The sequence below is a fragment of the Chrysochloris asiatica genome, unplaced genomic scaffold (genome assembly GCF_000296735.1).
Source record: "Chrysochloris asiatica unplaced genomic scaffold, ChrAsi1.0 scaffold00097, whole genome shotgun sequence".
NCBI classification, from domain to species: Eukaryota; Metazoa; Chordata; class Mammalia; order Afrosoricida; family Chrysochloridae; genus Chrysochloris; species Chrysochloris asiatica.
Window position 1 is genome coordinate 4237311 of NW_006408615.1, and position 24202 is coordinate 4261512.

General features: G+C 49.7%; 1 protein-coding gene across 2 annotated transcripts in view; it reads right to left on the reverse strand.

The window, feature by feature from the left end:
- TBC1D22A (TBC1 domain family, member 22A) overlaps positions 1-24202 on the reverse strand; it is a 288569-nt gene that overhangs the window by 133283 nt on the left and 131084 nt on the right. For both annotated transcript variants that reach the window (XM_006866828.1, XM_006866827.1), the window contains one exon: positions 10663-10670. In XM_006866828.1, coding sequence (XP_006866890.1) covers positions 10663-10670 — 8 coding nt within the window. The remainder of the gene's footprint in view (positions 1-10662; positions 10671-24202) is intronic.

Genomic DNA, 24202 nt, shown 5'->3' on the forward strand with positions numbered 1-24202 from the left:
CATGGCCGCAGGAAACACACACACCCGTATCCTGTGAAATCTAACACATTGTTTTCTACCATGGCCGCAGGAAACACACACACCCGTGTCCTGTGAAATCTATTATGCTATAGTGAGGATGTGTATCTGAGGCGCCTTCTAGGACCAAACCCAAACCACTGCCACCGAGTCAATTCCACCTCACAATGACCCGATAATGGGATTTCCAAGACTGTCAATCTTTACGGCAGCAAACAGCCTCGTCTTTCTTCTGAAGAGGAACTGGTGAGTTTGAACCAATGACCTAGTGGGTAGCAGTCCAGTGCTTACCCCACAGTGCCATCAGGGTTCAGTGTATAAGAAAGAAGACTAAAGGATGATTTGATCCCAGCTCTTCTGGCCACACCCCACTTCAAGACGTTTACATCACTGCAAACATTTTGCCATCAAAAGAGGAGCCGCAGTGGTGTAGAGGGTTGCTGCTAACCGCAAGGCTGGCAGCTTTTGCCCACCAGCTCCTCCACAGGAGGAAAGTGAGATTTTTCTGCTCTGTAAAGACTGACAGCCTCAGAAACCATCCAGGACCACAGTGAGTTGGAACAGGCTCATGGCACACAGGAAGGGTTGTCCCGATGAGCACCTATCTCAGGTAGGGAGTGGACCGCATTTAGAACCATTCCCTAAAGACAGATGTCCTAGTAATACGAACGGCTGGAAGAGTACAGCCATTCTAGGGCTCCTGACAAAGATGGCAAATGTCTTCAAGTGCACTCATAATTCTTACAGCCGCGAGTAATGCCCACGCCGACCTGCCAACACTGCTACCTTGCAATCCATCTCTGCTCACTGGGAATTTGTTTCAATCTCATTATAAAGAGATTTAATTTGCTTTCATTCTATGGCATACTTCAACTTCTTTTCCATGTTTCTGCGAAAGTTTGTTGCAAATGGAATTAAGAGAGAATGGATCCTGTGACTTTCGAATAAACCCCATAGCCCTGTGTATGGTCTGAGAGATCTGTGGCCACTGCAGTGAACTATGAAACCCCGCAGTGCACAAGAGGCCATAAGAGGGACAGCTGGTGTCAGGTGGGTAGTGAAGGGTGGGTGGTGGAGGTGTGTCTGGCCTCTGCCTCACAGCACGCAGCCTTGGGCGGAACTGAGGGTACCTGCTCCCCTCCTGTGTTAAGCATGGTGGTCTGACGCTCTTCATCACTTCTGCCCTGTTTTGTGTTTTCACACATCCAACAGAGATGTTTTCATGAAATCACATCCAAGACTCCACAGAAGTCCATGTATACAACACAGCTGGCTTAACCTCCCTCTGCGGCTGGACCCCTAGTAGGCTTGTGGCTTTTACTCAAGCCAAAGCCTCTGCAAGCACCAACCACACTCCCATCTCCATCCCACCCCGTCCTACTTCCAAGCCTCCGAAGAGTGCCACGCCGTCTGTAGAAGAGCCTGAGCATCAACCCACCACACCTGAGCCACACTCCATACTGCCTCCCCGCACCTGGGCTCATTTGGAGAGACAGAAATAGGGGTGATCCTTGGTTCCATTTGCATGTTCATTACTCAGGAGATTAGATTTTTTCTTTTTCAGTTTGTCAGTCATTTCAGTTTCTTATTTTGCAATATCACTGTTTATTTTCTACAAAGTTTGTGGGGTTTTTTTACTACATTTCCCCCCTACACACAAACGTAAGAATGGCTCAAGAGATAACTACAACCTCAAAAACCCGAACAGGTGCCAAGGGCAGGCATGAGATGGGTTCCGAGTATAAACGCAGGGTCTGGCTGCCAATCAAAGCAAGTCCTCCCAGTCAGTTTGAAGCCTCCTCTTTGCATAAACATCCAAGATAACTAAAATGAAGACGCCATTCCAGGATGGCTGGGAAATTATTTGCTTGATTGACCTTTCTTCTTCAATTCAACACTGGTGTACTTCTAATCAAATACACCAATATGTACTAATTAACCCTACTTTGGATAAGTCAAAATTAACAAACCACTTCAGCAATAAGTCCAAAAATCATAATTGGTATTTTAATTTTTATAAGTAACATACCATGTTACACTAGACTGCATATTATATTATCACCATATAATTACACCACAACATATTATACATCCCATCTTTAATGCTGCTACTAGACTCATAAAATATGCTTCTAAAGTGAGAAAAAATAGCTGTCAAGAACTGCATCTTATTATTCAACTATTAAACTTTCTTAATCATCAATCAGTTTAATTGCTCCTGACATGGGTTATAAATAACATTTTGTGGTTCAATAAAATACCACCAGGGTAACCCCTTCAGGCCCAAAGTGATGAGAAAAGTCTCTTTGGAAAACTCCAGTATGACAACTTCTCCTTCAGTGGGGTCAAATCACTGCAGCTCAAACTGGATGAGGAAATATTTAGAAACATTTTGCTAATTCAGACAAAGAAAAAAATGGTTAAGGCACCGCGGGATGAAACTGCACTGCGCTGTTTTCCGTCGGCCCTCACGGGCCCTCATGGGTCTGATGCTGTCAGTTAGACCAAGATATTCTGTCCTCAACTCCATCAACGAAGAGCGGCAAGCCTGTGCTCCACCCAGAGACAGAAACACAAAAGACGGGCGCAAAAGGCACTTGGCCGCCATGCTACAGACTGCATGCTGGCACACAGCTGCCATTCGTCCACACCAGCCTGCAGTCCTGTGCGGGGGTCTCTGCAAGCTGAGGTGACTGGCGAGCATGGTGGGGCTGGCGGGCTGACTGGCTGTGACATATGCTCACCCCCTCCATGGGACTGTGTTAATGGTGGTCTTTCCAGAGATACAGAGAGTGGCCGTCAACACAAAGCCACCCAATGGGAGTCCAGGAAGGACCAGCAGGTGTCCAGTGAGCACAAGCCCCAAGGAAGAAGGCCCAGGACTGACTGAAGGTGGGCACATTTCACACCTGAGGCTCAGTGACCTGAACCTAGAGTACCTGCAAGGCAGCGTCCCTCGTTTCTGTCACAGGTGGAAAGGTCCCGGGGCTGCAGCCGGCATCTGTCTGCCGCCCCCACCTGTACACTTCCCACCTGGTGATGGCCTTCTAGCCTGAGCCAACACCGTTCAGGGGGCTGCGCCTCAATCTTACAGACATCTGACTCGAGCACACAGGATGGTGTGAGAGTCAGAACGCAGGCTCTGGAATCCAGCCACCCTGGTCCTGCTGGCATCCAGCTAAATGGGCCTGAGAAAATCAAGGAACCTCCAGAGACTACGGGTCCAAAGGACATGCTCTGCTCCCAGCTCTGCTTCTTGGTGGTTCTGGGACCCTTCCAGCTCTGCACCTTGGCCTACCCTCCTTTATAGATAGATCACAAGAGGTTGACCCAGAATACAACCTAATCCTTCCTCATTCACATCACAGCAGACTGACCACACACGGGATAACCACAACAGGTCACAGAAGGGGGACAGTGATATCACACTGGGCATCATGGCCTCGCCACGTGGACACATCTCCACTACCTTCAGCTTTCTCACCTATGAAGTGGGAGAATTAACAGCACCTTCCTCTCATGGTTAAGAGGCCTGTGCACATGCAGAGTTAAGCTCAGCAAAGTGCCTGACACACAACAGTGTGTGGTGGGGGTGGGGGTCGGGGTGGGGGCGAGTGGGTTCCGGCCCATAGCCATAGCGACCCTGCATAGGGTTTCCTAGGCTGTAAATCTTTACGAGATCAGAGAGCCTCATCTTTCTCCCGCGTAAGCTCTCAGTAAATGTTTATATTGTTGTTTTTATTGTTGTAAAGTGCCACCAAGTCAGTTCCAACCCATAGCGACCCTGTTTAGGGTTTCCAAGGAGCAGCTGGCGAGCTTGTGTTGCCAACCTTGTGGTTCAAACCAACCTTGCAGTCCAGTGCATTAACCTGCAGCACCACACCAGGACTCCAAATGTTTATACTACAATCAGTTAAATTCTGAGCAATTCCATTCAATTCTAAGACGTGGAACACAAATAATTATATCAGACTTCCCATCAGAAATTAGGCAGGACAATAGACAATGGAATCACATCCTTAAAGTATGGAAGAGTTTTATGGAAGAAAACACTGACTACCAAGAATTCTACACTAAGTGAAAATATCTTTCATAAAGAAAGGTGAAATAAAGCTTTCAAGAGGGAGCCTAGATCCAGAGGCGCAGAGGAAGGTAGAATCTCCACTGAGTAGTATCCAATCTGTGTGGGCGGGGCTGATGAAAGGAAATGCAGCTAGGTCTCTTGTGATACAATAGTGAATAATTGTTATCAAGAGTGATTGTGAGGGTTGGAAATGTAAAGGTAGATGTTTTGTAGCAAAGGAGGGGAGTGACTAACTTTGCAGTTTAGGAGCAGAGGTCCCTGGGACCATGAAGGGAGAAGAGCGGAGAGCAGGACCCTACCCAGAGAAGCAGTGACACCAGAGATGAAGGCAGGGACGATGACGTGGAGAGAGGGAATGACTAGGGACTCTAGACCCAGAGAAGGAGAGGGGAGGGGCTGTGTGCTGATGACCGGGGGGCAGGCTTTCAGGGTATACTCTTGGGTTGGTTGATGATGCATGGAGGGGATTCTAATCATGGCAATGAAACCATATATGACAGGCTGAATGTAAAACTAATGTTCTCCCATGTAAACTAGCACATAATTCACAAGAAACATTTTTTTTTTTAAGGTGAAATAAAGATCTTTCAGACAAACAAAACCTTAATTATAGAGGAATGTTAAACAAAGTTCTTCCGGCAGAAAGAAAACACAAGATACAAACAGACGTACCCAATGAAAGAACGAGGGCCATGGGCAGGAAAAATGAAGGCAAATATGAAAGGTTTGTTTTCCTCTTACTTTTAATTTTCTATAGAATGAACACACCAGGCACAGAGATCTCGGTTTCTCACATCCAATAAAAGAGACTGGGGCTCCTTGGAGAAACGGCTGACTCTAGGCTGGGACAGCAGTGCTACAAGGCGCAAAGGACACGTAGTGCCGGACAGTAAGGAAACGCTGCAAACACACACACACGCCCTGAGGAGGGCAGGTCCAAAGAGGGGCCGCGGCCAGAGTTAGACCAACGTGGGCATTACAACCATTAAGTCGATGCTGACTCAGAACAGTGAGTCAGATGACACACTATCCGTACGTGAGTTCCTACCAATGAATAACTGACCATGAATAAGCGGCACAAGAGGCAAGGTTCCCAGGCATTTGAATTCAAGTAGCCTCTGCAGACAGCACTCCCCAAGGAGGACAAGGCCGTAACTACAGACTACCTGAGTATGGCCCGCACACAGTGCCTTCCTTCCTAGTGCACAGAGCAGGGACAGCACAGGATGGCAGTCTGACGTCCACCACCTCAGCCAAGCAGTCAGGGCAACATCAGCAGAAGAAGGAAAACAGCTCACACTGGGCACCCCGACAGGGTGCGAAGAGAATGAACCTCGAGATCTCCCTCCCCAAATGCACACACAATCACACACATGCTCACTCACACACACACAAACCCAGACTGAGGAGCATCCTACAACACAGTCTCTAACTGTCGGAGTCAGGAGAGACAAGGAATGGGTGAGAGGCGGTGACTCGGAGGGAGCCAGCGGGGCAGGCCGGCCAGCCGCACTCAGAGGTGGCCTGGACAGGATCGTGGACGTTAGGTGAAAACGCTACTGTCAGTTGTCCATTCTGACTCGTGGTAGATGAAGGAAGTCTAAAGCAAGTACGGACGAGGTTGGGAATAGTAATTCAGCTCAGCACACTGAGATGCCAACGGCAGAGGGAAACAGGGGTGGGGGCAGCGTCAAACACTCCACCAGAGCATAGGGTTGATATGAAAAAATAAAACCGAGAGCGGGACTGTCTGACGCAGGCACAGTTACAAAGGCTGCGGAGCGAGTGAGCAGCACACGTGGAAGTGACGTGAGTGACAACAGGAAAAGGGCCTGGTTTTGAGGAGGCCTCCAATTCACGCCAACGTCACACGCAATGGGGAAGAAACTCCACCTAGTCCCGCGCTGTCCCGTGACCCACAGGGTGCTCACAGGCTGACTTTTAGATGTAGACTGCCAGCCCTTTCTTCCTGGTCTGTCTCGAAGCTCGGCTGAAGCCTGTTCAGCATCAGAGCAGCACACAACTCTCCCCTGGAAGACAGGTGGACACTGCTCAGGAATACACTGGCCAGGAACCGAACTCGGATCTCCTGCATACCAAGTGCGAATTCTACCACCTCGTTACGAAGCTGTAAAGAGTGGAGCGCTGATGCAGCGTCTCCGTTATTGTTGCTGTTTGGTGCTGTCAAGTCATTTGACACACAACGACACTACACACAACTGAACAAAACACTGCCCGGTCCCGCACCATTGCTACTGCCATGGTGCCAATCCATCTCCTTGGGGTCTTCTCTTTCTCAGTGACCTTCCATTCTACCAAGCACGATTCCCTTCTCCAGGGTCTGGCCTCTCGTGATAACATGCACAAAGTATATACTGTTGTTGTCAAGTGCCGTCAAGTCAGATCCGACGCACAGCGATCCGGTATAAGGTTTCTGAGGAGCAGCTGTTGGATTTGAACAGCCAACCTTCTGGTTCTTAGTCCAGTACTGATGCTACAGCACCGCAGGAGTCCAAAGCATGCATGATCATAATAAAATATTATTTGAAGACGACTACGATGAGAAGGAAACGCATATCGTAAACCCTGTAATAATCTCTAAGAAATAAAGATATGACTCAGAAGCCGTCAGAAGACAGAAATGCAGCTATAAAAAGTATGCAATTTCTCTAAAAGAAGGAAAAAGTCAAAACAAAACAGCAGAAGCTGAACAGAGAACAGATAAGCCCGTAGGAAACAAGTAGCTAGACGGTACACGTCCAGCAACTCCTATCACCGGTTCAGCAACGTCACGCTTTCCTGAGCTTGGTTAGGACGGGGCAGCGAGCGCAGCTAATTGCCGCAGAATCTGCCACCACGGGCACAGTCACCTCACACAGCCATGAAGAATAGCCTCAGACTGTGTGTCCGCACAAACCATGGCCCACTGATGTTTGAGACGTCATACTGGAACTCAAAGTGCGCGTCCCCATAGAAACCACAAGCTAGAACGCTGGCTGGAGGCCCCCCTGATGGACTCAAGATGTGAGGAGATAAGGACCTATGCCAGCAGCCTGCACGTGGCAAAAGGGAGGAGAGGGCTCAAGGGGAACAGAGGCCCTGCCCAGTTGGCACATGGCCCTCACTGAGGCGCAGGTCCCCCAGCTCTCTCGCCTCTCTGTGGGTCTCTATGAGGTAAAGGAGTGTCTGAGCTCTAGAACCGTTTCCTGGGGAAGCGATGCAGTCTGGCCTGGTGGTCTCTCAGCAGCACACTTGTTTCTTTAGAAGGCACAGGGAGCCCTAGTGCAGCTGTGGGTTCAGCATTGGGCGCCTATCTGTAAGGCTGGCAGTTCAAATCCACCGTCTGCTCCACAGGAGAACAATGAGGCTCTTGTAAGGAGAGACGGTCACTAGCGCTAACCTTGGTCTAATCTTGCTACCTTCAGGGTGATCCGTAGTTAGTGCCCACCCCAAGGGCTACTGTTTCCAAGTTCCTGAGAGTCCTCACACTTCTGCTCCATGCCCCAAGCCCCCATAACTCCTCTTCCCCGTTCTCCTCTGGGAGGCAGTCTTTGGAAGGCACACGGTCGCCTGACACAGATTCCAAGGACTCCCAGGGTGTCATCCCAGGACACAGCTGCGAGCAAGCCCAGGACACGTGAGCCAGGGATGGAGAACTCTCACCTACTCACATGGGCAAGCCATCTTGTCAGGCAGAACTGCGCGCACTTTCTCAACAAGTCACAGCGGCTCAGACAAAGTCGTGCTCTGGAGTGTAAGGAACCAAAAGGGAAAAAACAAAACAGAAGCCAGGATGCTCCCTACTTGTCAAGTTAAAAGCGAAACTCTAAACAAAACCCTTTACTGCTAGAGAGCTGGGGTTGCTCGGCACCCTTTCACCAGAAATGCTATGTCTGAGCACAGGAGGGTCTGCTGCCTGTGTTTGTTTTACTTTGTAGAGCGCAGATCTCTTCATCGTGAAGTACTCCCTGGGCGTGTTTCCCAGACATCACGATGGGGCTACTGCCACGTAATGCGCACCTCTCACCGAGTGTGTCAGGGAGCACAGGATTCAAAAGCTCCGTAATTGGTCTGCATTTCTCCAGAGGAGAAGGCATTGAAGAGCCAGGCTCCCAGACCAAGCCCAGAATGGAAATGTGGTGCAGGGTCCTGAAAATCACAGGACCTGAGCCCAGGATGCAGTCACAACTTGGGTCAGGCTTCATGGTGGGGCCTCCGGCCCAACACCAAACAACATGGGTGCGTGGGTGAGTGTATGGGTGGAAGGGTGGGTGGGTGGATTGGTGGATAGATAGAGGAGTGGGTGGGTTGTTCTCTTGTTGTTGGGTCCATGGAGTAGGTTCTGACTCATAATGACTTTGGTCAGGGGTCCCAGGCTGTAAATCTTCACAGGACCAAAGAGCCTCGTCTCACACAGAGCAGCTGGCAGGCTCAAATCACCAACCTTTTTGTTAGCATTCTACTGTGTATGCTACGTGCCACAGCACTCCCAAGGGAGGCAGTAGAGAGGCAAATAAATCGATTTTAAAAAACAAAGCACCAATACAAAGGCAAGAAGTGACTGGCTTACAAGCTTTCAAGAGGGAACCTAGATCCAGAGGGCACGGAGGGATCTCCACGGAGTAGTATCCAATCTGTGTGGGCGGGACTGGTGAAAGGAGATGGGGATAGCACTCATGTGGTACAATAGTGAATAATTGCTATCAGGACTGAATGTGAGGGTTGAAAATGTAAAGGAAAACATTTTGTAGCAAAAGGAAGGGAGTGGTTGACTTCACAGCCTAGGAGCAGAGGTCCCTGGGACCATCAAGAGAGAAGAGCGGAGTGCGGGACCCTACCCAGAGAAGCAGTGATGCCTGAGATGGAGGTAGAGACAATGACAAGGGGATATGGAGTGGCTAAGGACTCTAGATCCTGAGAGGGAGAGGAACTGTGGCTGACGACAGGGGGGCAGGCTTGCATGGTGTACCCATTAGTTGGTTGATGATGCATGGAGGGGATTGTAACCATGGCAATGATAGGATGAATGTAAAACTAATGTTCTCCCATGTAAACCATCACATAAGTCACAGTAAACATTTAAAAACAACATCAAACCGAAGCACCAAACCCCTTGCCACGGAGTGGATTCCCACTCCCAGTGACTCTTCTGGACAGAATAACACTGCCCACTGTGTTCCCAGGACTGTCCATCTTCATGAAGGCAGTCTCGTTGGTGTTACATAGAAGGACTGGTGGATTTGAACTGCCAATCTTTGGATTAGCCAAGTACTTAACTACTGCACCACTAGGGCTGGACCGACAGACAGGTAGGTAGAGAGATCATGCATCAAAGTAGAAACGCGCTACAAAGGGCAAACAATCACTGAGTCTCTCAAGGAGAAGGCCGACCTTTCTCCTGAAGCACCTCCCAGCGGACTCAAACCTCCAACCTCTTGACTGGCAGCCAAGTATGCTGACTGCCTGCACCCAGACAGACAGATAGACAGAGACACACACACACCAGGGCTGGGATCCACGTAGGAAGAAAACCAGGGCTCACAAAACAAACGTAGAGACACAAACTGAAAGCTCCAACTGGCCCTACTAAACTACACCTCCCATCCCCTCCCCATGGCTCCCGCTGTCCAGAAAGGAGCAGACAAGCCTTTCCGCCCACTACGCAGACTAGACGCTACTATCCTCATGCTTTAGCTATGCAAGGAGCCGGCAGTCCTGCACCTTGTGACTTCCCTGGCTCTCCTAGGTTCCGCATGCCACCCTTCACTGCTCTGACACATGTGAGGCTTGTATACCCCATGATATAAAAAGACCCCTCGTACAGAAAAGCCTCACTGCCCCGCTGGGCATCACTGGAGGCAGCTGTCCACGTCCTTTGTCACTAGTGCCCTTGTCGGCAAACCATCTATTATTTTCTTTTCTGCAATCAACTGATGGCTCCTGGATTGAGCCCTGGTCGTTTTTCAGTCTCTCAACGACTAAGTACACAGAAGGCTTTTCCCTTCTGGGTCTCAACCCCAACAACAGACAAGCAGGTAAATGAGGAACAACAAACCAAGAGTACAGCCAAACACTTAACCACTGCATCACCAAGGTCCCTTACACACCAATTCAACATTCTTAGTCAAAAGGGAAATGCTAACCAAAACCACAGTGAGGTCCCAATGCACACTAGGACAGGACGCTGGAGTAAGAAAGACAAGAGCAAGAGCTGGAGAAACAAGAGCCTCGGAACATTGCCTGGCCATTCCTAAAATGTTAGACATGGTGCGTTACCACATGTTCCAGGAAGAGCCCAGGAAACGTGAAGGCTACATCCAGGCAAAAACATGAAGGTTTACAGCAGCCCAAAAAGAGAAATAACCCAAATGTCTGCCTAGTGATGAATGAATGCATAAAACAGAGTGAAACACAATGGATGATTATTCAGCAGTGAAAACAAAGGCGCAAACAGGCTCCAATGCAGATGAACCTTGAAAAGGTGCAGAGGGTAAGACGCCAGACGCAAAAGGCGGCACAATTCTGGATGGCTCCTGTAGACCTCAGACCTCAACCAGAACTTCTGCCTCTGTCCATAAAGACTTCCATTTCTACCTTTCTACAAGGGTCCTAGGGAAGGGCTAGAGGGTAAGCACTGGACTGCCAACCATGCTCACACCCACCTGACACTCCTCAGAAACCAGATCCAAGGTTGCTGAGATTGGGGATCCACTGGACAATTAACAACAAAGAGCCATGCTGCCTTTTTGTTTGTCAAAGTACTACTATTTGTCTAACAAAGACAAGAAAGCCAACTTTCTAGACCCGATGAATTGTTTATTGCAAGTTAAACTCGTGGCCCCAGTTGGAGCCACCAGGTGGATGGTCTACACCAGGTCACTTCCCTTAGCCAGGTAAACAACGTGATAGGTGCTTGGGATTAGAGGTGATTCGATCTTCTCCTCTTCTTAACCAGAGGATCCCAATGATCCATTCTCCACTTCAAGGATCTGATGTAAATTTCATCACCAGACCTCCCCACATGAAAATGTCTTTGCAAGTGCTGCCGTAGTCAAGCTGTATCTGGAGCTGAGGAAGGACTGGCTAAGAGATGCTGTGAAGAAAAGTTCTGACTGACAAATCCTTGTGGATCTTCCTCCCTTCGCCCTCTCTTTACTTCACCAAATAAAAACTAGCTGCTTCTCCTACAAGGGAGAAGGACATGCTGCAAGCATTTTCTCCTTAAGATGCCCTGTGGACTCCATTCATGAAACAGAGCTATTCCTGCCATCAAACCTTCTGATTTGTTTCTTAATGCAGGCTGGTATTTTCACTAAGACACTGTGTGAGAAATCACTCTTGTTGGTGTGGCCCATCTTCAGGACTAAGGGACGTCTTGGGGGTAGCAGGCTAGCATAATAAAAAGAGCTCAGTAGAAGGGAAGAACTAGTTTGATCCAGCTTAGAACCTTAGAATAAGAATGCATCCATCAAGGAAATAGGGGAATTTCATGGGGCAAGGGGGAATGCTCCCAGTAAGGACTAGTACGCTACTTAGGTGACCTCGTAATACCCAGTAGAAAGGGAGCTGGAGGAGGGACTTTTTCGAGGCAGGGGAATAAAACTCTTTGTGGGCCAGCCATGTGGTGCTTCTGCCCATGTCTACCAGGCTGGGCACCTGATTTTGCAAAATCAAATACAGAAAACCTCTCTCACACCAAAATGAGTATACATTGGATTACCTGAGCGTTTGTTGTTATGGACAATGGTTCTCACATGTGCTTATAAGCCATTGTCCCTGAGTAGATGTCATCTCAGAGTGGCTCTACAGAGCAGAGCTGAGCTGCTCCCCAGGTTCTCCGAGACTCTAAGTCTTTATAGGAGCAGACGGCCTCATGTCTCCCTGGAGGAACGTCAGGTGGGTGTGAGCCAGAGCTCTTTATGAGATGTGCACACAGGTAAACCCAGAGAAAGGGGAGAGGAGGTAAGTGGCTGCCAAGGGCTAGAGACAGAAATGAGAAGTAACTACCACTGGGGTCGCTGTGGGGTTTGTTTTGAAGGATATTGAAATGTTCTGAAACTAGAGACAGCCAATAGTGGCACAACTGTGTAAATGTATGAAAACCCACCGAGGTGCACATTGTCGGTGTTGTGTGTCCCCACGTGACAGAAGAGAACTGCTCCTCAGGGTTTTCCAGGCTGTCATCTTATACGGAAGCAGGTTGCCAGGTTTTTCTCCCGAGGAGGGGCGGGATGGATTTGAACCGCCACTTCAGAAGAGCACATGCCATGCAGGGATGAGCAGCGTTCCCTGCTCTGTCCTGGACCCTGGGCTCCGCGCTGGTCCAGCTAGCACAGTACTGTCCGGAAGCAGAGCATGTTGTGCCACTGCCTAAGGGCAGTGCTTTCTTGGCGTGGGGTCTTAGAAACGGGCATCTACTGCACAGTGGTGCCATGTGGAGAAACCACAATTCAAGCGGAGCCCGGCCCCTGGCTATGGGATGCGGTGAGGATCTCAGCTGCTCCACCAGCCCCGGCTGCTCTGGAGTGAGAAATGAGGCTCATTGCGTACCCCGAGACGGAGACGCCCCGAGGCAGGGTTCCCGCTGGGGTGCGTAATGGCATTAATTCTGGTTAGCTCTCTTCTCCTCCTTCGTCATCCTCCCGCTCTGACACCTGTGGAAAGTCTCTGGTTTGTTCACTGCTGGTCTCCTGCTACCATCCATGCTCAAACCTCATTTTCCACCTAGTCCCCAAGACCCAGAGTCGTTCCACCCTACGGGGCCGGGGGACACATCTCCATGCGCGCTCTCCCTCTCCTCTCGCCAGCCAGCAGACACCTCGTCTTCACAGAGAAATTAATTCTCTCATATTCAGCCCTGAAATCAAGTTACCGGTGACGGAGACTTCATTTTTTCCTTCCTAATTCATTCGCCCCGTAAAGAAAAGTTTCATAGGTAATTACATTGATTGTCCTTTCTATTTGGACCAGAGCTCTATAAAGTGACAGGAGCTGGGCTCTCGGCAAGCTGCCTGTCTGGAAGAGAATGCCCAGAAGCGGCCTCGGCGGCCCCGCCACCTGAACACACCCACTCCCTACGGACGTGTGCTGCATGTACTATGTTCACGGGGCTTCCCAGGCACGTGCCAGATCCAGAAAGACCGTTCAATATGAATGTCATTGCAATCCTTGAATACGATCCAGCTCTAAGAAGTGAGGCCAAAGCTCAGACATCTGACATGCCCGCCACAGTGGAACAGACCAGACAAGGACTACAGAAGAGGCTCACCGAGGAAGAAGTGGCATCAGTGAAGCTTGGGGCCCTGAGGGGTCGGTGAGACATCTTTATGCAGCTGGGTCTCCCCATAAATGTAGCACACACTGTCCCCATGTGTTCTCACCCCTCGGAATGAAAAAACCAAACCATACACAGCAAAGTGAAGGGGAGATGAGGGCTCCACTACTGACACTCAGCGTGAGCTGTCCATCCTCATCTTCCACATAAAGGAGAGAGTCACAGGGTCTCCAACTGTACCTGAGCTGCTGAAAGGTCAGGTGGCCTGGACCACATTTTTCCACCCTACGAGCCTCTTTGTCTTGACTGGGATACGCAGCTGGGCTGGAGACTGGCTATCATTACGCCTAATGTCATTGTGTCTAATCCCAGAGGGGGGCACTGTAACGTCAGCTCTCGTGCTGAGCCCAAGTCCACCAGAACAGAACACTGGAGCTGCTTCATGCTCACAACCCTGCTGACATTTCACCCATCGTCCAGCACCCGAACGGGCAACTCTCCCCACCCGAGGGGGTCACTGGGAGTCAGAATGGACTCAAAGGCAGTGGGTGGCTTAGAGAACATCTGAAATGAGCACATTGAAACTACCAGCTGCTCCACGGGAGAAAGATGAGGCTTTCTGCTCCTGTACACAGTTCCAGCCTCGGAAACCCTGTACAAGGGTCGCTATGGGTAGGAACCAACTCGACGGCACACAACAACAACAACTGCTCACAAGCTGCCACACCTCCACCTGGCAGGGACCCACTTTATAAATGCTGCTGCCAGGTATCAATTACATTTCTCAGGGGTGGGTCATTACTCCTGGGTTTTCCTGCAAAATGAAATCATGCTCCCCAAGAAGCTCTGGTAGCGTAGTGGTTACGAATCGGGCTGCGAACCTTAAGGTCAGCGGTTCGAAACTACCAGCCGCTCCGCGGGAGAAAGATGAGGCTTTCTACTCCCGTAAAGATTTACACCCTCGGAAACCCTGTACAGGGTCGCTATGGGTCGGAACCGACTCAACGGCACTTAACAACAACAACAACAACAATTTCAAATAGGTTTCAGCTCATCATTACTTCTGGTTTCTTCTTGCAGCTGCATTGTTAAAAGGCAGAGCTTACAAACATTCTGGTGGCTTATAATTTTGCCAAAGAAACAACAGTCATTTCCTTTGTTCCATATGTGAAAATGAGTTTTGTTTTCAGATTGATAAATATCGATTAGAAGGGCCAAAATAATGGGTTTGTTTTCTTCCTTTCTAAATCTATCCATCCTGATCACCTATGGAATACACGCCTGTCTTTAGCATGTACCTCTCTGTGAATTATATCAAGTAAAGTTTGATCCACAAACATCAAAACTATGACTGAATTCTGATATGTATCTTTTTCACAAAAGGGGACGGTCCACATTCACATCACAAAATACTGACGGACAAAGTCCTTCCTTTCTCTTGAATGACTAATTGGATGATCAACCATTATTTTCTTTGTGTCCTTAGAAATCTATCATCCCCTCACTGATGCCTGAGTCTGAGAATTTGTTCATGGGACCAGTTTCCCCATCATTACCGGCATCTATAGAGCTGCTTTCATCGCCTGAACCCTCATATGAGGGTGAAACATCTTCCCATGCCAGTTTCCTCTCTCGGTTTTTATGGGTGCGAAATAAGGTCTGAGTTTGCTACCATGTCCAGTGAAAGAAGAAAAAAAAATACAAAGTGGGTGTGTCTAGGTGACTTTACTCGAGGGGACTTCTATGGGAATTCAATGAAAGAGTTCTTGGAAAAATGGAACTAAAAGTTAGTGAAATTTCTCCACGATCTTTCCGACGCCCCCAGGTATATCTCTGTGTGTACGCACTGCAGAATGACCACACGTGTACAGCACCTGAACACATCTAGTCTACTTAGTTTAAAAGGCATTTTTGTTGGTTGTTTTCCATTTTCTGAGTTTGGGGTTGGAAGTGTCATTAGTCCTCTAGGCCTGGGAAGTGGCCAGTGGGGGACAGGTACTGCTGATTTCTCAGAGCAGCTCGGTAAACACTCAAGATCAACTTTCTGCTCTGCTGGGTCGGGGCGCTGGCATGCCACGAACTCCGTGAACAAGGCTTACTTAGCGACATGCCTTTCGTTTGCTCAGAGATGCATTGCAGAGCCCACCAGCTAACCAACAGCCCCTGTTCACAACCCAACAGAAAGGTCCATAATGAACCAGGGCTGGATTCCACTGCGTGTTCCGCTGTCCCGAGGGGCTGCTGAGCCATGGAGGTCACTGAAGGAGGCTGGCCCAGGCCTGCAGTCATTACAGAGATGGCCAGCGCCCTGCTGGAAGCCCTTTCTCTGTGGAGCACAATAGACGCCCTGATCAGGGAGCAGGACCAGACCTCCCCAGTGGACCCCCGAGGCCTCCCACCCACACCTGACAAGCCCCGATAACCATCATGGGGTGAGGGGAGACCACGGAGACCCTCAAGGATGGCGAGGTGAGGGATATGTATGCGGTACCCTGAAGCCACTTAATCAATGACAGCTATTGGCACGGAAAACTCTCCACTAAGACAACAGGGTCTCGGAGGGATGCTCAGAGCCTGCCATGGGCTCAGGCCGCCCAGGCAGATTTGTGCCATTCAGGAAGGAGATTGTCATGCAGACACTGCCCACCAAACAGTGAAAAGGTTCACAGTGCGAAGATGCTGAGGGTCTCACCACAGCTTCCAGACTATGACTAGGAGGAAAGGCATGGTGATCCGCTTGTGACAATCAGGACACTGCTGTGCATGGGGCCACCATGAGCCGAACACAACCACGGTGACGCCGACTGCACCACAGTGACGACCAGGAACTGGCAGGAGACACAGAGACCGAGGAGACTGCAAGAGCAAGAACATGACAGAGGGCCCGGAAACCGAGCAACTTAGGGACAGAGATAAAGAGCGAGAAGAGCGAGCCATGCCGCAGTGGTCAGGGGCTGCTCCCCAGGCCAGGACCACCCACAGGAAACAGACAAAGCTCCCATTGGACATAGCCAGACACAAGGCTGCTTCCAGAGGCCAAGACACAGGGCTGGAGAGATGAAATCGAGGAGGGAAAAGTTACCCAAACTTTGAGCTCTTAACCCACCAAGTGGCTGACGGTTTTCCAAGAGCTTCTGACACTCCCGGGCTGTGTCCTGGTGCTTTCCACGAGAGGGTGCAACACTCACTCCTCAACCATGACACGACGCAGAGGCTACTCGGGGCTACGTCCAGTCTCAGTCTCAACAAGAGCGTCCATGCTGCCTTGCTTGTTTCTCAGGACATCACCTGGCTTCTTGCATTTCTGACCAAAGCTGATCATTCAAATGTAGATCATCTGCACCGATGTCTGGATAGGAACTATGGTAGAAAAAACATCAATCTTTTTTTCTACATCCACTCCGCGTGGCTGACGTCAGCGATAGTGGTCCTTGTCCATGAGGCCAGTTGCCAGTGGAATGACAGTGAGCAGACAAGCTTGGCCACTCCAGGTTGACAAGGGTGTGGTCAGAAACTCTCCATCAAGGTCCATGGTCACCTGGCGCTGTGGCCTTAGCTTCCACATCTTGGGCTGAGTTCCCTACAGCAGTAATGTCAGTGAGGCGGAGTTATGTGTATATTGTAACTGCTACGTGCCCTCAAGTCGGTTCGGATTCACAGCAACCCTGCACAGGGTTCCATGGGTTTCCATCTTCACAGGAACAGAAAGCCCCATCTTTTTCCAGCAGGTATGTATACATACAGAGAGGTTCACAGCAAGGAACCAGCTCACACAGCTGTAGACAGGGCAAGTCTGTGGGTCAGATGGCAAGCTGGAGGCTTCTGAATCGTAGCTGCAGGGCTGATGAACCGAGATGGACAGGTCAGGCAACAGGCAAGCGAGCTGGACACGGAATCAAGCATTCTGTTGACAACACTCAGGATCAGCAGACCACAGAGCAGGCCACAGGCCCGAACTCCAGAAAAGAGAGGTCGGATGATGAGCCAGATGAAGAATCCAGACCCCGCAGAGAGCCAGCAAGCTTTGCCCAAGTGTCCAGTATACGGCAAGTGGGACACGTCCCCAAGGAAAATCGCTTTCAACTGACTGTTCCGAGCAGATCTCATGAGAGAACTGAACAGATCCTATTAGCTCTCATTGTGGAGAAAGCTACATCTCAATCGCCACACCACTGAGAATCCTGACCCAGCCAAGTTGACACAAAACCATCATGACCACTCTCTGGCCTCAGCTAACCAGCAACCCCTAACCGGAAACTTCAGCAGTCACACTGAGCAGACGCCACGTCCTCCTCTCCCTCTTCCTCAGCCCCACCCCAGGTAAGACGAGAAACAACTGCACACACCACAGGCTAAGCCCCCTGCATGGACCATTGGACAGACAGACCACATGTTATGTGAGGTGAGCTCTTGGGCTTGAGCTGACACTGATGCCCAGAGAACTCTGACCTCACAGGAAGAGAAGCAGAGCTGAGCCCCTCAAGCAGGCCCAGAGCTGAGGAGAGACTCCGTCGTTTTCCTGTTCACGGCTTCGTGGGAACTCAGACAGCTCCGTCCTCTGCCTTCCCATCAGCGTGCTCCCAGCGAGAGCATTCACGCCGGCCCCCACCTAAATGTCCACACAGTAAGTTAGTAAAGGACTCAAAGTTGGCAGCATGCGGAATACCATGCAAGGGGCCTTGCTGCTCTCTGGTGTCTGTTTAAATCACGATTGTATACATGTCGACCAATCAGCACCTTTCCTGGTTAGTTCTTGGACCCTCTGCATTTAGGCTTTGTGAGCATGTCCTTTCACCAATGTGCTCGGGAGAAGCCTCACAGAACGTGACCCGATGCCGGATACCTTTGCTCCTTCAATAAACTCTCTGTTTGGATTGTTATCGGAAACTCCACTTCGCTCCTGGATACAGCCTGGAGTCTCCATGGGCCAGTTCCACTCCGTCCTCTAGGGCCCTTCCTGAGGTGGTCTCTGTGGCCTGGCCAGCTCCCCATACACATCCTCAGGGTTGGTCGGGAGGCACCTCTACCACTCAGGACATTTCAAAATCTGAGAAGGATCTTAAGGCAGCAAGGGGATCCCCCAAGTTAGATTCTTCCTGCAGAAACACCTCTGTTCTGGCCTACAGCTAACACTGTATGGATAGACCACGGTGTGTCAGAATACCAGGTAAGGATCCCTAGTGGCACTGGAGGTTAGGCATTGGGCTGCTAACCACAAGGTTAATGGCTCAAAACCCCTGAAAAAACCATGTGGAGACCGTGTCTTATTTCCCCTGACTTCACAGGGGCCAAGGAGAATCAAACTCAAAATCAGTCCAAGACCGATTCCTACAGAGCAGAGATCAGACATGCCTCCACCCTGCAACCTTCTTTAACCTGTTCTGACACCAACCAGCCTTCCCACAGCCCTCTCTGCTTCACATCTGGGTTCAACAATCCATTGCCAAAATCCATTGCCACAAAGTACTCACAGACAATATTCATCATTATGGGACTTATTAGGGAAGTGAAGAGGGTGTAATCCAGGATCAAAACCAATCAGGATACAGCAGTTCTCCATCAGGAACACCTGGTGTATGCCAGACTGCAGGCATACCTCACTCTAGTCTTTGGCCTCTCAGCCCTGTGGTCACTTGGCCCCTGTCCTACTCCAGCAAGTGTTACAAAGTTCTTTTAGCCAGTCTGTGAAAGCCCGTGTCCTGCCCACATGCACTCGACTTTACTCAGTATGTGGGACTAAAACCTGAAGCTGCTCAGTCTCTCCTTGCCCCCGCCTCTGCCATTGCTGTTTCTCTAGGTAGCGATCTCACACTCCGCTCATGCGCTTCCTTCTTAATGGTCCTGGGGTCTCTGTCTCTGCTTCTGAGATGGCTCCTTGTAAACCTAGCTGGAGGGTAACACTAGTCTATCCCAGCCTTCTTCTTGTTGTTGTTAAGTGCTGGTGAGTTGGTTCCGACCCATAGCGACCCTGTATAGGGTTTCCAAGGAGCAGTGGAAAGTTATGTGCAGTTGAACCTGAAGTTGCAGAATGCAGACCACACAGAGAGCCACAGCACCACACCAGAAGTCCTGGCCTTACAGTCCTGAAGACCTTATTTCCATGGTCCCATGGGATCACTTGGTGGGAATTAGGAAGACTTGGGATAGAAAAGCCCTATCCAGTAAATTCACACACCACACCCAGCCGTGCTCCACAGGACAAAGCTGAGACTGTCCACGCCTGCAGAGACTGACCGTCTCAGAGGCCCTGTCCAGCACCACTCTGAGGAGGAAGCTATTCGACGGCAGTGGACCAGGGTTGGCGTGACTTTGGGGTCACGGAGTCTCTCTCTACATGATTTCTGTGGGTCTGTATCCACTGTGTCTCCTTCCTTCCATGTGTTTGTGGGGTGAGCTCCCCAATGGACACACCCCAGAGAAGTCTGTCCATCTGGACTCCGTTTATTTAGGTCAAATTCTGTGTACTCTGAGCAGTCTCTCTGAGAGCTTCTGTGAGAACTATCAAAGTGACACAAGGAACTTAATGCACAATTTTCACTATGTGAGTCCGTCCACGGAGGGATGAAGACAAGGAGGGGACAGCGCTCATGAACCCTAAACCCTAAACTGAACCCATCCCAACTCACTGAGGGCTGCTGTGAGAACTATCAAAGTGACACAAGGAACTTAATGCACAATTTTCACTACGTGAGTCCCCTCCACGGAGGGATGAAGACAAGGAGGGGACAGCGCTCATGAACCCTAAACCAAACCCATCCCAACTAGGTCTTGGCTGGCACTCCGAGGACAAGGAAGCCAGCACTGAAATGCAAAAGGGAAAACCAAACGGAGAAATGCCAGGACTCAGAGCTGCAAACACCAAGTCTGATGACTGGGGAGATTTCCAGAGCAGTCCTAACCACCCACCACCTCACATTAAACCTCATCCCCAAACCGTGCCTCGGCACAGGGCTACCACAAACCTTTCACTTGTAAAACTCTCACTATCTGACAAGTGCGTCCTGTGCTCAGCCCAGAGGACACACACAGTCGGTGAGCGTTAGGGATCATGCATGACACAAAAGGCTTCATTATCAAGACGGGAGGCTGCGGTGAGCAGGGCAGAGTGGACACCATGGCCAGGAAATCGGTGCAAAAGCGCAACAAGAAACCATATTGGTTTCTGGGTGGTTTAGGGCATCACAGGATTTCCAACATTTGGAAGGAATACTGGCATTGGTCTCCCTGAGAAAGCACCTTAAAACCTGCAAAAGCTGGAACCTGTGTGAGACAGAAACCTGTCAGAAAAGGAAAATTCTAAACATTTTCCACTAACAGAGAACACTGAGCTGCTAACCACAAGACTAGCAGTTCAAACCCAACAGTCACTCCTTGGAAACCATATACAGGGCCTCTATGAGTCAGAACCAACTCAACGGCGTTTACAACAACAATAGTTTCCACTAATAGAAGGTGATAGAATGCACACACTGCACCCTGTCCAAAAGCGGGAACTCATGAGACCACGGAAACAACGCAGTCCTGCTGAGTTCCGGCTCTCACAGGTTTGTGCTTGTGAGACTTGGATGATGCCCAGCTGGGCTCTCCTGAAGCGCCAGCAGCCTCCAGATGTGTCACGTGGGCCTGTGTACCACGTGCGGACGGGAGGGCGTGTCAAATGTTCATCTATAAGAGGAGCACACGCAGCTCAAGGGCTACAACCCCCACGCTCCAGTGCAATTACTCCTGCGCTCACCCCGGCACTGCCGAGTTCTAATTAGGCCAGCTGAATTCAGTCCCTTCAGATTGAAAATTCAAACATCAATACCAAGGAGTGCATTAACGGCTCCTGGCTCCTGCACTAATTCACTGAGTCGGCTAACATCCTGGAGCTCTGATCAAGCTGGAACAGCCTCAAGTCGGTCCATGCGGAGGACACATGCCCGCTCCGTTCTGTGCCCATCCACACCTAGATCCTATTGCCCGCCACTGTGCAGGGCCAGCGGGGACAGGGAGAGCTGGTGGCCTCTCATTATGGCTGCTGAGAGCACGTATCAGAACGTCTTTGTGGAAACCAAAGTCACAAACGAGAGCAGGATGGAGGAACACTCGCTGCCATTGATCCTGGCGTTTCTCTACAAAGGCGTCCAAGAGAAAAATCAGAAACACACTCATGGATTTAGGCACAGTGAGACCGCACACCGCACCATTCCTAGTGGTGAAAAGGGAGAAACCACCGAGATGTTCGTTAGTAGGACACCTGGAAATTAGGGCACCTCCAGATAATGGGTGATACGGCTCTTCTCTGAGACGTAAACATGACACACAATTCACCCATTAAAGGACCCATGTTGGTGCTTCTCAGTACTCACGGGACTGACACACAGCTCCACAGGGTAACTTCCTGGGGAAGACACTCCCACTGCCTGGGTGCCAGAATCAACAGGTTTTGTTCCCAGGGCTCCATAAAGTCACCATGTGGAGCTAGAACACTGCAAGCTCACATCTGAGTCCCCTCACCCAGGTGATGTATGTTTGACTTTTTCTTGTGTTTAGTCCTCTTTGTTGTTGTTAGGTGCCATGGAGTCGGTACTGACTCATAATGACCCTTTGCACAACAGAGCGAAACACTACCTGTTCCTGGGCCAACCTCACTATGGTTGCCATGTTTGAGCCCATTGACACTGCCACTTTGCCAATCCATCTCGCTGGGGGTCTTCCTCGTTTTCTCTCACCCACCACTTTAGCAAACATGTTATCCTTCTCCAGTGACTGGTCCCTCCTGACAATATGTCTGAAGTATGAGAGATGAAGTCTGGCCATCCTGGCCTCCAAGGAACACTCTGGCTGCACTTCTTCCAACACAGATCTGTTGGTTCTTTTGACAGTCCATGGCACTTTCAATGTCATGGACTTTGTGCTCCTCTTAGGATTTAATAAAGTCTTTACAGGAGTGACTGGTAGATTTGAACTGCCAACCCTGCCGTCAAACTGACCTTATTGTGGTCCAGCATTTATCCTACAGCACCACACCAGGACTCCACAGTATTCATATATTTGAAGATGGGGTCTCTGTTGTCCCCTACATCTTAAAAGTTCATCAATGTTGTAGCCTGTGTCATTGTCTCATCTTTACTGACAACAAAGATCCCACCATATGGATACACCACAGTTTAACATAACATGAGTTGGAGGACATTTGCATTGTCATGTGTTTTCCTTTTTGCTTCTATCAATAAGTAATTTTATGCAAACAATAAGTAAGTATTCTTATGTCAACTTTGCCCTCCCCAGGGTATTTTCAAAACTTGTGCTATGCTAATTTTTTACAGCCACATATATAAAAATTAGCGGAGTGTGCTTATGAAACTCACTTGGGAGGAGGATGTAACTGACAAAGAAACAGACCAAGTGTGCATTACTTGGGTGAAAATACAGTATTCACGTCCAAGTTCTGGTTGGGTCATACCAGAATCAAACCAATGGTAGCTATCAACAGGCCACCTCTGTGTTTAACGCTCCGAAGGAGTGCCAGAGTGCTTTTCAAAGTGGTTCAGTGAGTTCACACACCAACCTGTTGGCACAGTGGTTGAAGTACTCCACAGCTAGCCAAAAGGACAGTGACCAAACAAACGCACTTGGCATTCCACACGAGAAAGACAAGGTCACCGGTGTCGTTAAAGACTGACAGCCTTGGAGACCTGAAGGGCAGCTCTGCTCTGAGCTACAACTGACTTAGGGACAGTGGGTTTTGGTTGACCAGGGAACCGTGAGGGTTTTAATTTCCCACGTTGTTGAAAACAGTTATCCTGAAGGTTGTGACGTGCTATCAGATTACAGCTTTGATTTGCACCTCCCTAAGGAGTCCTGGTGTGGCGCTGTGGGTTAACGCACCAGACTGCAAAGCCGTTTGAACTACAAGCTCGGTGGTTCAAGCTCACCAGTCACTCCTTGGAAACCCTATGCAGGGTCGTTATGGGTCAGAACCAACTTGACGGCACTTAACAACAACAACAAGGAATAATAGTGTGGCGTGGCGCTGTGGGCTAATGCGTCAGACTGCAAAGTCATTTGAACTGCTAGGTCAGCAGTTCAAGCTCACCAGATGCTCCTTGGAAACCCTATACAAGGTTGCTATGGGTCGGAATCGACTAGACAGCACTTAACACCAACTATGACAACGGATGGAGGAGTCCTGGTGTGGTGCTGTAGGATAAGCACTGAACTGCTAAGCCACAAAGTCAGTGGCTCAAACCCCTAAGCCAGTCCTCAGAAACTTCATACAGGGTCACTATGAATCAGAACCACCTAAACGTTACTTAATGATGACGACAAATGGTCACCACTCCTTGTGTGAGTCTGTCGTACGGTGGCGACGTGCATGTTGCTGTGATGCTGGACACCATCCACCACAGTTCAAACGCCAAAAGTGTTACCCAGGGTGGACACACTTCAGCAGAGCTTCCAACTAAAACAGACAAAGAATGAAGACCTGGAGATGCACTCTGAGAAAACTAGACTGTGGAAACCTCATGAATAGCATCAGAACATTGTCAGGTGGAGTGTTGGAAGATGAGCCCCACAGGTTAGAGGATACTCAGAATAGGACTGGGGAAGAGTCGCCTTCTCACAGTGGGGTTGACCTTAAAGATGTGGCTGGAGGAAAGCTTCCAGACCTTCATGTAGTGTTCAGACACTACTCAAACGCAGACGAAACAGCGGAACATCCATTTATAATTGTGCCATGGCATGTACAGTATATGTCCAAAAGAAAATGGAACACTTGAAGGGTGATAGTCCAGTCATTACTAAGCTGAAATGGACTGCCATTATCCCTTCTGAATATG